The sequence below is a fragment of the Triticum dicoccoides genome, chromosome 7B, assembly GCF_002162155.2.
Source record: "Triticum dicoccoides isolate Atlit2015 ecotype Zavitan chromosome 7B, WEW_v2.0, whole genome shotgun sequence".
NCBI classification, from domain to species: Eukaryota; Viridiplantae; Streptophyta; class Magnoliopsida; order Poales; family Poaceae; genus Triticum; species Triticum dicoccoides.
This window is the reverse complement of record NC_041393.1, coordinates 387,965,195-387,976,655: the sequence shown is the minus strand read 5'-3', so window position 1 is coordinate 387,976,655 and position 11,461 is coordinate 387,965,195. Positions and strand designations below refer to the sequence as shown.

The window sequence follows — 11,461 nt, the reverse complement described above, 5'->3', positions numbered from 1 at the left end:
GCTGGGATATCACAATCCCTCTAACCATGCAGCCACAGGGTGATTCGCAAAAAAGTATATTGAAATACATGCAAACTAGCCTACAATATGTCTAAATTTTTTTACACCGCACAGGTCTGATTGGACCTCATCAGCCAACCAAACAAACCCCCTGTTTTTAGGATTTTTTCCGGCTTGGATTTAGGAAGGTGTTTGTTCCAGGGACTTATTAGTTTAGGGACTTAAAAAAGTCCCTATAAGTCCCATCTAAACCAAACAAGAGGTACTTATAGGGACTTAAAGTGAACATTTAGGACTTATAAAATAAGACTCTTAAGGAGGAACTTATATGGACTTATAGTTGTAATATGGTCTTATAGGGACTTATAAGTCCCAGGAACCAAACAGGTAGGGCCTTTTTAGGGACTTGAAACTTATAAGTTGGGACTAAAAAAAGTCCTAGGACTTATGAACCAAACAGGGCCTAGATCATTTTGTATTGTGATATCGTTCCATTGAAATGGAATCGCTCTTAACTTGAGAAAAAAATGTTGATATATATATATTATTTTTAAAAAATAAGTAGTATTCTCTTCCTACCAAACAGTACTATTCGTCAACGGTTCCCTTCCTCCCATTACATCCCTTCATCAATTTTTCTCCATCCAGTCGTTTCTTTTCTGCACGTCATATTTAACCCTACCTTCCCCATATGTCAATCACCTTAATTTACTTACTTTTTAAAAAAATCACTTTAATTTACTTACCAACCTTCTTATCAAACTATAAGGTAAATCACAGATATAATTTAGTAAAAAAAAATACAATACAAACGCAGACGCTTATATATGGTGTAGCCACTCATTCCTATGAACACCATATTCGTATTTATATTCCATAGCAACGCACCAGCATTGTTAAAAAAAACATTTGCATCTCGACGTTTAATTCGGTGCCGGGCAACGCATGGCTTAGCCATTTAGAAAGAACGAAAGTCGGAAAACCCTCCATTCCCGCGCCTTCTTCCCCAAACCCTAACCCTAACCCTTCCAACCCGGCCGCGCGATGCCCTCGTCCTCTGGTCGCCGCCGCCGCGGCCGTCGAGGCACCCGCCGCCGACAGCGCTGTTCGACAAGGACCTGGGCAGAGCTGCCGCTGGTCGCGATCTCGGCCATTCTCCACAAGCTCGACCACATCGAGATCCTGATGGGGGCCGGCCAGGTGTGCCGCTCCTGGCGCCGCGCCGCGCGCGACGAACCCGAGCTGTGGCGCCGCATCGACATGCGCTTCCACGCCGACCTCTTCTACCAGCTCAACCTCCACGGGATGGCGCAGGCCGCCGTACGCTGCAGCAAGGGGCAGTGCGAGGCCTTCTGGGGCGAGTACGCCGGCGACGACGACTTCCTCCTCTACCTCGGCGACCAGTGAGATTTTGATCCCCCACGATCCTCAATTTTAGGCTTACTTCTCGTTTACATGTGCTGAATTCTGCGTAAGAATTTCGTAGAAATGAAATTGGTGCTTCTAAATTGTGTTTTTGGGAGAGGGCTAGCAAACAACATAGTCTTAGGCCTCCTTAGGTTTACAGGAATTTTGGAAGAATATTAAAGGACACGAATTTTGTAGGAAAATGTTCCTTTGGAGACCTTTGGTTTGTAGGAATGGATTCCTATTCGTATGTAGGGTAGGAACCAGACCTTCACATTTCAAAGGAAAAAATAATTTAGCCTTGACTTGATGGAAAAATTCCTATCCTGTGCATCAAATGATATCTCTTTCCCTATAGGAATTGAGATGCATGTCATCTGGTTTTCCTATTCCTATGATATCCCTATCCTGTGAACCAAAGAAGGCCTTAGATTTGTAGCACATCTGAGTAAGGGTAACTTCAGTAGTATTTACATGGTGAACATACAGGTGCACACACACACAGGACGCTCTCATCGGATCCTCCTAAAAATGGCGCATAATTGTAGTTCTGATTTGATGCCTTGGCATCTTATCACTTAATTGTACTGTACATTTGTTGTGACTTACACAAAATTTTGGATGAGTGGCGATTCCTCCTAATTTAAGAATTTCATCTGACCTACCGATACAAACAAAGTGCATAAGGGTGATTATTGCAGCTATTACATTGGGTAATTTGTTCTGTTCTTTTGTCTGCAACTGTTTACAATTTGTCATTCTTTCCTGACAAGGGAAAATATGGTAGCTAATGGCAACTATGGAGCACTAAGAACTTCCATGCAATTATATTATGGAATGTCACTTAGCGAATAGTCGGTTGTGATCTCATGGGTATGTCACTGAATATATTAAGTCACTGGATGTCCTTCATATTGCCTAAGGTCTTACTCTGCTTAATTTCCCTTGAACCATGATTTAGGCACATGCTTGGGTGATTGCTGATCGTACTTATCTATAAGTAGTAATAAGCTGCGCCTTGCAAATATGCACATGAATATATTCCTTTTGCTGCCACCCTTCGTCCAGAAAGAATGGACCGTGCTTTCCCAACAAAAACTTGTCAGTCAGCAGCCAAGTCCCTGACATATTAGTTGCCCAAGACATAGGTGATTGTGTCGGTGTTCTTGTTTCAAACAAACACCATTCGAAATAACCTTTTAGGATTATGGAGCATTAACAGGCAAAATAATGCTACTGAAGATAGTTTGAATTGTTTCAGTTGAACTCATATGCAATGACTGTAGGATGTATTATGATGTTGCAACATGCAATTATAGGTCGCCCAGCTGGTTATCGTCCCTGAAATGTTTCTCATGTCAAATCTAGCAATTATTAGTTATTAAGTGAAATCTCGCAATACCGCTCTAAATTCTGGACAGTTGATGCTATGCAGTCACCGTCTAAACTGCCCCAATGATTTACCTACATCAGTCCATAGAAACAATAATGGATTCTGGTTGTTCTATGTTGTGTGCTAATGCTGTTTTCTTCTTCTTCTTTTGCCTGGCCTATTATTGGTTACTGAAACCCAAGTTCTATATTTGCAGGGCACCATCTCTCAAAAGTCTTCGACTCATTTCTTGCTATGATGTTTCTAACGAAGGTTTCACAGTTGCGATAGAGAAGTTCCCTTTGCTTGAGGAGCTTGAGCTTTCATTGTGTTCAAATGTGGGTGAGGGTGGTGTGTTTGGGGTTGTTGGCAAAGCATGCCCGCAGCTGAAGCGCTTCAGACAGAGCAAGCATTCATTCTTTGATTTTGAAGCCAGTGGCTACAATAAGGACGATGAAGCCCTGGGGGTTGCAACTATGCATGAGCTACGCTCTCTGCAGCTCTTTGGCAACAACCTCACCAACGAAGGACTGACAGCCATCCTGGACAACTGCCAGCACCTGGAGTCCCTTGACATTCGTCATTGCTTCAACGTCAACATGGACGACACCCTGCGAGCAAAGTGTGCCAGGATAAATACGGTGAGGCTTCCACATGACTCAACTGCTGGCTACGAGTTTCAGGTTCAGGAACCTACGTGGTCACGTTACCGCAGTGACTCCCAAGGTGAAGATGACACTGATGCTGATGATATGGAGTATGGTTTTGACTATGATCTGGACTCTGAGGACTACGATGACTACTGTGATCCTTCCCGCTACCTTAATGGCGTCTACGAGGATGACCTTGATGAAGAAGACAGGATGGTTCTCAGGGCTATGCGTGCGCTCATGAAATGAGCTTCATCTGGATGTTGTGATAAAAGTGCTTGGATATTAATGCCTTTTTGCTGAGCACTAGTGTTCCCTAGTCATTCGCTGCTCCTGTTCATGTGCCCCCTTTTGCTAGAAGATCAGTACAAGTAATGTTTCATGTTGGTCACACAATCTTGCAAACATGCGTGGTTCACAAGTACGGCGTTAGTAGTACCTTGCAGTTTCGCTGGAGTCTGTTATTAGCTGTACGGCTAAACACTATGTTATGTGGTAGTCATCAGCCTATTGATTTGGTTAATACTCCCCCGTTCCTAAATATTTGTCTTTATAGAGATTTTAACAATCTATACTCTAAAATATGTCTATCTGTATGTGGTAGTCTATTTGAAATTTTTAAAAAGACAAATATTTAGGAACAGAGGGAGTACTTGTGTATGTGATGCGTACCTTGTGTATGTGATGCGTACCGATCGTTTCTGTGTTCTGTGTTCTTAGTTCTTCAACTCCAGCTATGTGATGCGTACCTTGTGTATGTGATGCGTACCGATCGTTTCTGTGTTCTGTGTTCTTAGTTCTTCAACTCCAGCCCTAGTTGAAGTTGTTGAGCATGATTTGGCGAGAGGTAGGGAAAACACTATCCTAGCATTGTTTCAGATATGCACGAAAAGAAACAGATTTTGCAGTACAGTTCTTAGAGCATCTCTAGTAGACCCCGCAAAATGCGAACCTGCATATGTGTTTTGCAGTTCGCGAAAAAGGGCGTATGCAGGCCGGCGTGGCCGAGGATAGACTCAGACCCCGCAAAACGGATCCGTAAAAAGGCATATTCACCGAATATGCGTTTTTACGGGTCGGCTACACAGGGTCTGTTCGGGCAGCGCCGCGCCGACCCGCAAACCCCAATAAGCTAAAATGAGTTCAATTCCGGACAAATGAGTTCAAATTCAAACGCTCATAGTTCGCGTGCGAAATAAAGCATAGTTTTGATAGGAAAAACGCAAAAGGACTTGCAAAAGAGACGACCACGTCCGACATCATCTTGGTCGATCTTCACTTCGCGCCATCGAGTCCATGGAGATCATCAGAGCCACCGAATCCACCTCCGGCGCTTGTGCCAACACCGGCAGCGAAATCATCGGCTGGTGCACTGAACGCATCGGCGACATTGGCTCCAAACCCCCCACCGAATCCACCTCCCTCACTGTAACACGCACTGGCCGAACGCAACCATTCTCCTCTTCAAGATTTCTCTTCTTGCCATATCATGCCATTCTTTGATGAGGTCGTCCATGTCATTGCGGTTCATTGACATGATCTTGTTCTCTTCGGCGAGCAACATGGACGTGGCTTTGTTCTCAGCGGCACGTACTCTTCTCTCCTGAATGGCCACTTTGCGCAGCCCCTCTTCCTTGAGCAACTCCCATTTCTCATGCTTCTCCCGTGCCTGATCTCCAACGACTTCAAAAGCATCATCTCATTTGATTGCACCATGGCATCAATCTTCTCCCTTAAACTCGCCGCTTCGTGCTCTCTCTTGATCTTCTCCCTAGTCTTCTTGTCTCCATCGGGCTTGTTCAAGTTCCTTGGGCCATCATCATCCTCATCTTCATCCATGTTTGTAAGTGAACCTCTCTTCGGTGGGGACTCTTTCTCTATCAACGTCCACTTATCGCAATTCTTGAGCAACTTCCAACAATGATCTAGTTTGAAGAATTTTCCTTCCGAAGCCTCCATGTCTTTGTACCTATGTTGGGTAATTTTGTCCTACACAATTTGAACAAAGCAATATTTCATATGATGCAAGCATTTTGAATGATGCAATGTGAGTTACACAACTTGAACAAAGGTAAAATGAACTCACATAGTCGGACTCCACGGTTCCACTTGGAGGTGCATTGCGTACTTGCTCCAAGCAAGCTGCCCAACGGCTGTAAATGGGCTTGATCACGTCCCAACGCCCTTGGAGAGACCGAAAGGTGCGTGGAGTCCTATAGGGGTACTTTGCCATCATGCAGAAGTATTGATCTTCGATCCTTTGCCAACATCTCTTGGCGGTTTGAGAAGTACCCGTGCATGCATCAAGAGATACCGCACTCCATGCCTTGGTCAAGATTTGGTCTTCCAAGATCGTGTAGTTCTTCGATCTTTGGCCTTTTCCACTCTTTGTTTGCGATTCCTCATACGCCAATTGATCGATCTCCTCCAATTCTTCTGCGCCTCCATGATCATCCACGCCGCCTTCCGTTTCATTGTACTCAAATGCAGCGAATGGGGCCTCATCGATGTCAACGGCGTTGGTGTCCAACAAGTTCACGAATTCGGCAGTTGCATTGTTCGAACCACCGCTATAGCGAACGGCAACAAGTCACAAACTATAATCGCGAAAGGAGAGATTATTTCCATGACCGAAGAGTAAATGCATGACCGAGCCATACCTTGCGCCCATTTCGTCGAACACATTGGTGTTGGGGAACGCGGTAATTTCAAAAAAAATCCTACGATCACGCAAGGTCTATCTAGGTGATGCATAGCAACAAGATGGGAGACTGTGTCCACGTACCCTCGTAGACCGAAAGCGGAAGTGTTTAAATAACGCGGTTGATGTAGTCGAACTTCTTCGCGATCCAACCGATCAAGTACCAAACGTACGGGACCTCCGCGTTCAGCACACGTTCAGCTCGATGATGTTCCTCATACTCTTGATCCAGTTGAGGACGAGGGTGAGTTTCGTCAGCACGACAGTGTGGCGATGGTGATGATGATGCTACTGGCGCAGGCCTTCGCCTAAGCACTACGATGGTATGATCGAGGTGTGTAACGGTGGAGGGGGGCACCACACATGTTTAAGAGAAACTTGTGTGTTCTAGGGTGCCCCCCTGCCCCCGTATATAAAGGAGCAAGGGGGAGGCCGTCTGGCCCTCTAGGGCGCGCCAAGGGGGTAGGAATCCTCCTCCTAGTAGGAGTAGGACTCCCCCTTTCCTAGTCCTACTAGGAGAAGAAGGAACGAGGGGGATGAGAAAGAAGGAGGGGGCGCCACCCCTCCCCTTAGTCCAATTCGGACTAGGCCCATGGGGGGCGCGTGGCCAGCCCCTGGCTGCCCCTCTCCCTCTCCTTTAGGCCCAATAAGGCCCATTACTTCTCCGGTGGTTCCGATAACTCTTCCGGCACTTCGGTTATATCCGAAACTTCTCTGGAACACTTCCGGTGTCCGAATATAGTCGTCCAATATATCAATCTTTATGGCTCGACCATTTAGAGACTCCTCGTCATGTCCATGATCACATACGAGACTTTTAACAATCTTCGGTACATCATATCACATAAACTCATAATACCAATCGTCATCGAACATTAAGCGTGCGGACCCTACGGGTTCGAGAACTATGTAGACATGACCGAGACACGTCTCCGTTCAATAACCACTAGCGGAACCTGGATGCTCATATTGGTTCCTACATATTCTACAAAGATCTTTATCGGTCAAACCGCATAACAACATATGTTGTTCCCTTTGTCATCGGTATGTTACTTGCCCGAGATTCGGTCGTCGGTATCATTATACCTAGTTCAATCTCGTTACCGGAAAGTCTCTTTACTTGTTTCGTAATACTTCATCCTGCAACTAACTCATTAGTTACAATGCTTGCAAGGCTTATAGTGATGAGTATTACCGAGAGGGCCGAGAGATACCTCTCCGAAGCACGGAGTGACAGATCCTAATCTCGACATATGCCAACCCAACAAACACCTTTGGAGACACCTGTAGAGCACCTTTATAATCACCCTTTTACGTTGTGACGTTTGGTAGCACACAAAGTGTTCCTCCGGTATTCGGGAGTTGCATAATCTCATAGTATGAGGAACTTGTATAAGTCATGAAGAAAGCAGTAGCAATGAAACTGACATGATCATAATGCTAAGCTAACGGATGGGTCATGTCCATCACATCATTCTCCTAATGATGTGATCCCGTTCATCAAATGACAACACATGTCTATGGTTAGAAAACATAACCATCTTTGATTAACGAGCTAGTCAAGTAGAGGCATACTAGGGACTATAAGTTTTGTCTATGTATAAACACATGTACTAAGTTTCCTGTTAATACAACCTAGCATGAATAATAAAAACTTATCATGAATTAAGGAAATAAATAATAACTTTATTATTGCCTCTAGGGCATATTTCCTTCAGTCCCCCACTTGCACTAGAGTCAATAATCTAGTTCACTTCACCATGTGATTTAACACCAATATTCACATCTGTATGTGATTAACACCCATAGTTCACATCGTCATGTGAGCAACACCCAAAGGGTTTACTAGAGTCAATAATCTAGTTTACATTGCTATGTGATTAACACCCAAAGAGTACTAAGGTGTGATCATGTTTTGCTCGTGAGAGAAGTTTAGTCAACGGGTCTGTCACATTCAGAGTCTTATGTATTTTGCAAATATTCTATGTCTACAATGCTCTGCACGGAGCTACTCTAGCTAATTGCTCCCACTTTTAATATGTATCCAGATTGAGACTTAGAGTCATCTGGATCGGTGTAAAAGCTTGCATCGATGTAACTCTTTACGACGAGCTCTTTTATCACCTCCATAATCGAGAAATATTTCCTTAGTCCTCACTAAGGATAATCTTGACAGATGTCCAGTGATCTACTCCTAGATCAAAACTGTACTCCATTGTCGAACTCAGAGCAGGGTACACAATAGGTCTGGTACATAGCACAACATACTTTATAGAACCTATGATTGTGGCATAGGGAATGACTTTCATTCTCTTTCTATTTTGTTCCATGGTCGGGCTTTGAGTCTTACTCAACTTTACACCTTGTAATATAGGCAAGAACCCTTTCTTTGACAGATCCATGTTGAACTTCTTCAAAACTTTACCAAGGTATGTGCTTTGTGAAAGTCCAATTAAGCATCTTGATCTATGTCTATAGATCTTGATGCCCAATATGTAAGCAGCTTCACCGAGGTCTTTCATCGAAAAACTCTTATTTAAGTATCCCTTTATGTTATCCAGAAATTCTATATTATTTCCAATCAACAATATTTCATCCACATATAATATTAGAAATGCTACAAAGCTCCCACTCACTTTCTTGTAAATACAGGCTTTACTGTAAGTCTGTATAAAACTATATGATTTGATCAACTCATCAAGGCGTATATTCCAACTCCGAGATGCTTGCACTAGTCCATAGATGGATCGCTGGAGCTTGCACACCTTGTCAGTACCTTTAGCATTGACAAAACCTTCTGGTTGTATCATATACAACTCTTTTTTAAGAAATATCCATTTAAGGAATGTAGTTTTGACATCCATTTGCAGATTTCATAAAATATGGCAACTGCTAACATGATTCGGACGGATTTAAGCATCGCTACAGTTGAGAAAATCTCATTGTAGTCAACACCTTGAACTTGTCGAAAACCTTTTGCGACAAGTCGAGCTTTGTAGATAGTAACACTACTATCAGTGTTTGTCTTCCTCTTGAAGATCCATTTATTTACTATGGCTTGCCGACCATCGGGCAAGTCCACCAAAGTCCACACTTTGTTCTCATACATGGATCCCATCTCAGATTTCATGGCCTCAAGCCATTTCGCAGAATCTGGGCTCATCATCGCTTCCTCATAGTTCATAGGTTTATCATGGTCTAGTAACATGACTTTCAGAATAGGATTACCATACCACTCTGGTGCGGACCGTACTCTGGAAAACCTACGAGGTTCTGTAGTAACTTGATCTGAAGTTTCATGATCATCATCATTAGCTTCCTCACTAATTGGTGTAGGAATCACTAGAACTGATTTATGTGATGAACTACTTTCCAATTCGGGAGAAGGTACAATTACCTCATCAAGCTCTACTTTCCTCACACTCACTTCTTTCGAGAGAAACTCCTTCTCTAGAAAGGATCCATTCTTAGTAATGAATATCTTGCCTTTGGATCTGTGATACAATGTGTACCCAATAGTTTCTTTTGGGTATCCTATGAAGACGCAGTTCTCCGATTTGGGTTCGAACTTATCAGGTTGAAGCTTTTTCACATAAGCATCACAGCCGCAAACTTTAAGAAATGACAACTTTGGTTTCTTGCCAAACCATAGTTCCATAAGGCGTCGTCTCAACGGATTTTGATGGTGCCCTGTTTAACGTGAATGTAGTTGTCTCTAATGCATAACCCCAAAACAATAGTGGTAACCTGGTAAGAGACATCATAGATCGCACCATATCCAATAAAGTGCGGTTACAACGTTCGGACACACCATTACGCTGTGGTGTTCCATGTGGCGTGAGCTATGAAACTATTCCACATTGTTTTAAATGAAGGCCAAACTCGTAACTCAAACATTCTCCTCTACGATCAGATCGTAGAAACTTTATTTTCTTGTTATGATGATTCTCCACTTCACTCTGAAATTCCTTGAACTTTTCAAATGTTTCAGACTTGTGTTTCATTAAGTAGATATACCCATATCTGCTCAAATCATCTGTGAAGGTCAGAAAATAATGATACCCGCCATGAGCATCAACACTCATTGGACCGCATACATCAGTATGTATTATTTTCAATAAGTTACTAGCTTGTTCCATTGTTCTGGAGAACGGAGTTTTAGTCATATTGCCCATAAGGCACGGTTTGCAAGCATCAAATGATTCATAATCAAGTGATTCCAAAAATCCATCTTTATGGAGTTTCTTCATGCTTTTACACCGATATGACCCAAACGGCAGTGCCACGAATATGTTGCACTATCATTATCAACTTTGCATCTTTTTGCATCAATATTATGAATATGTGTATCACTACAATCAAGATTCAATAAACCATCGACATTGGGTGTATAACCATAGAAGGTTTTATTCATGTAAACAGAATAACAATTTATTCTCTGTCTTAGATAAATAATCGTATCGCAATAAACATGATCTAATCATATTTATGTGCAATTATTTAGGTTCAACACTAATCTCGAAAGTATAGGGAGTGTGCGATGATGATCATATCAATCTTGGAACCACTTCCAACACACATCGTCACTTCACCCTCAACTAGTCTCTATTGTTTTGTAACTCCTGTTTCGAGTTACTAATCTTAGCAACCGAACAAGTATCAAATACCCCGGGGCTACTATAAACACTAGTAGGGTACACATCAATAACCTGTATATAAAATATACCATTGTTCACTTTGCCATCCTTCTTATTCACCAAATATTCAGGGCATTTCCGCTTCTAGTGACCATTTCCTTTGCAGTAGAAGCACTCAGTTTCAGGCTTTAGTCTAGCTTTGGGCTTCTTCATGGAAGTGACAACTTGCTTGCCATTCTACTTGAAGTTCCCTTTCTTTCCCTTTGCCCTTTTCTTGAAACTAGTGGTCTTGTCAATCATCAACACTTGATGCTCTTTCTTGATTTCTACCTTCGTCGATTTCAGCATCATGAAAAGCTCGGGAATCATTTTCGTCATCCCTTGCATACTATAGTTCATCACGAAGTTCCAGTAACTTGGTGATGGTGACTAGAGAACTCTGTCAATCACTATCTTATTTGGAAGATTAACTCCCACTTGATTCAAGCGATTGTAGTACCCAGACAATCTGAGCACATGCTCATTACTTGAGCTATTCTCCTCCATCTTTTAGCTATAGAACTTGTTGGAGACTTCATATCTCTCAACTCGGGTATTTTACTGAAATATTAACTTCAACTCCTCGAACATCTCATATGGTCCATGACATTCAAAATGTCTTTGAAGTCCTGATTCTAAGCCGTTAAGCATGGTG

General features: G+C 42.8%; 1 protein-coding gene across 1 annotated transcript; it reads left to right on the top strand.

The window, feature by feature from the left end:
- The first annotated feature begins 972 nt into the window (after positions 1-972).
- Positions 973-4,109, top strand: LOC119340691 (putative F-box/LRR-repeat protein 23). Its single transcript, XM_037612612.1, has 2 exons — positions 973-1,403; positions 2,997-4,109. The coding sequence occupies exons 1-2, from the start codon at positions 1,045-1,047 to the stop codon at positions 3,676-3,678; spliced, it is 1,041 nt and encodes a 346-aa protein (XP_037468509.1). The 5' UTR covers positions 973-1,044; the 3' UTR covers positions 3,679-4,109.
- The last annotated feature ends 7,352 nt before the right edge of the window (positions 4,110-11,461 follow it).

Bases quoted from the DNA above. Each gene is read 5' to 3' on its own strand.
- LOC119340691 (XM_037612612.1), top strand. From the start codon at position 1,045: ATGCCCTCGTCCTCTGGTCGCCGCCGCCGCGGCCGTCGAGGCACCCGC. The intron at 1,404-2,996 runs GTGAGATTTTGA...CTATATTTGCAG, and splicing joins CTCCTCTACCTCGGCGACCA to GGCACCATCTCTCAAAAGTC.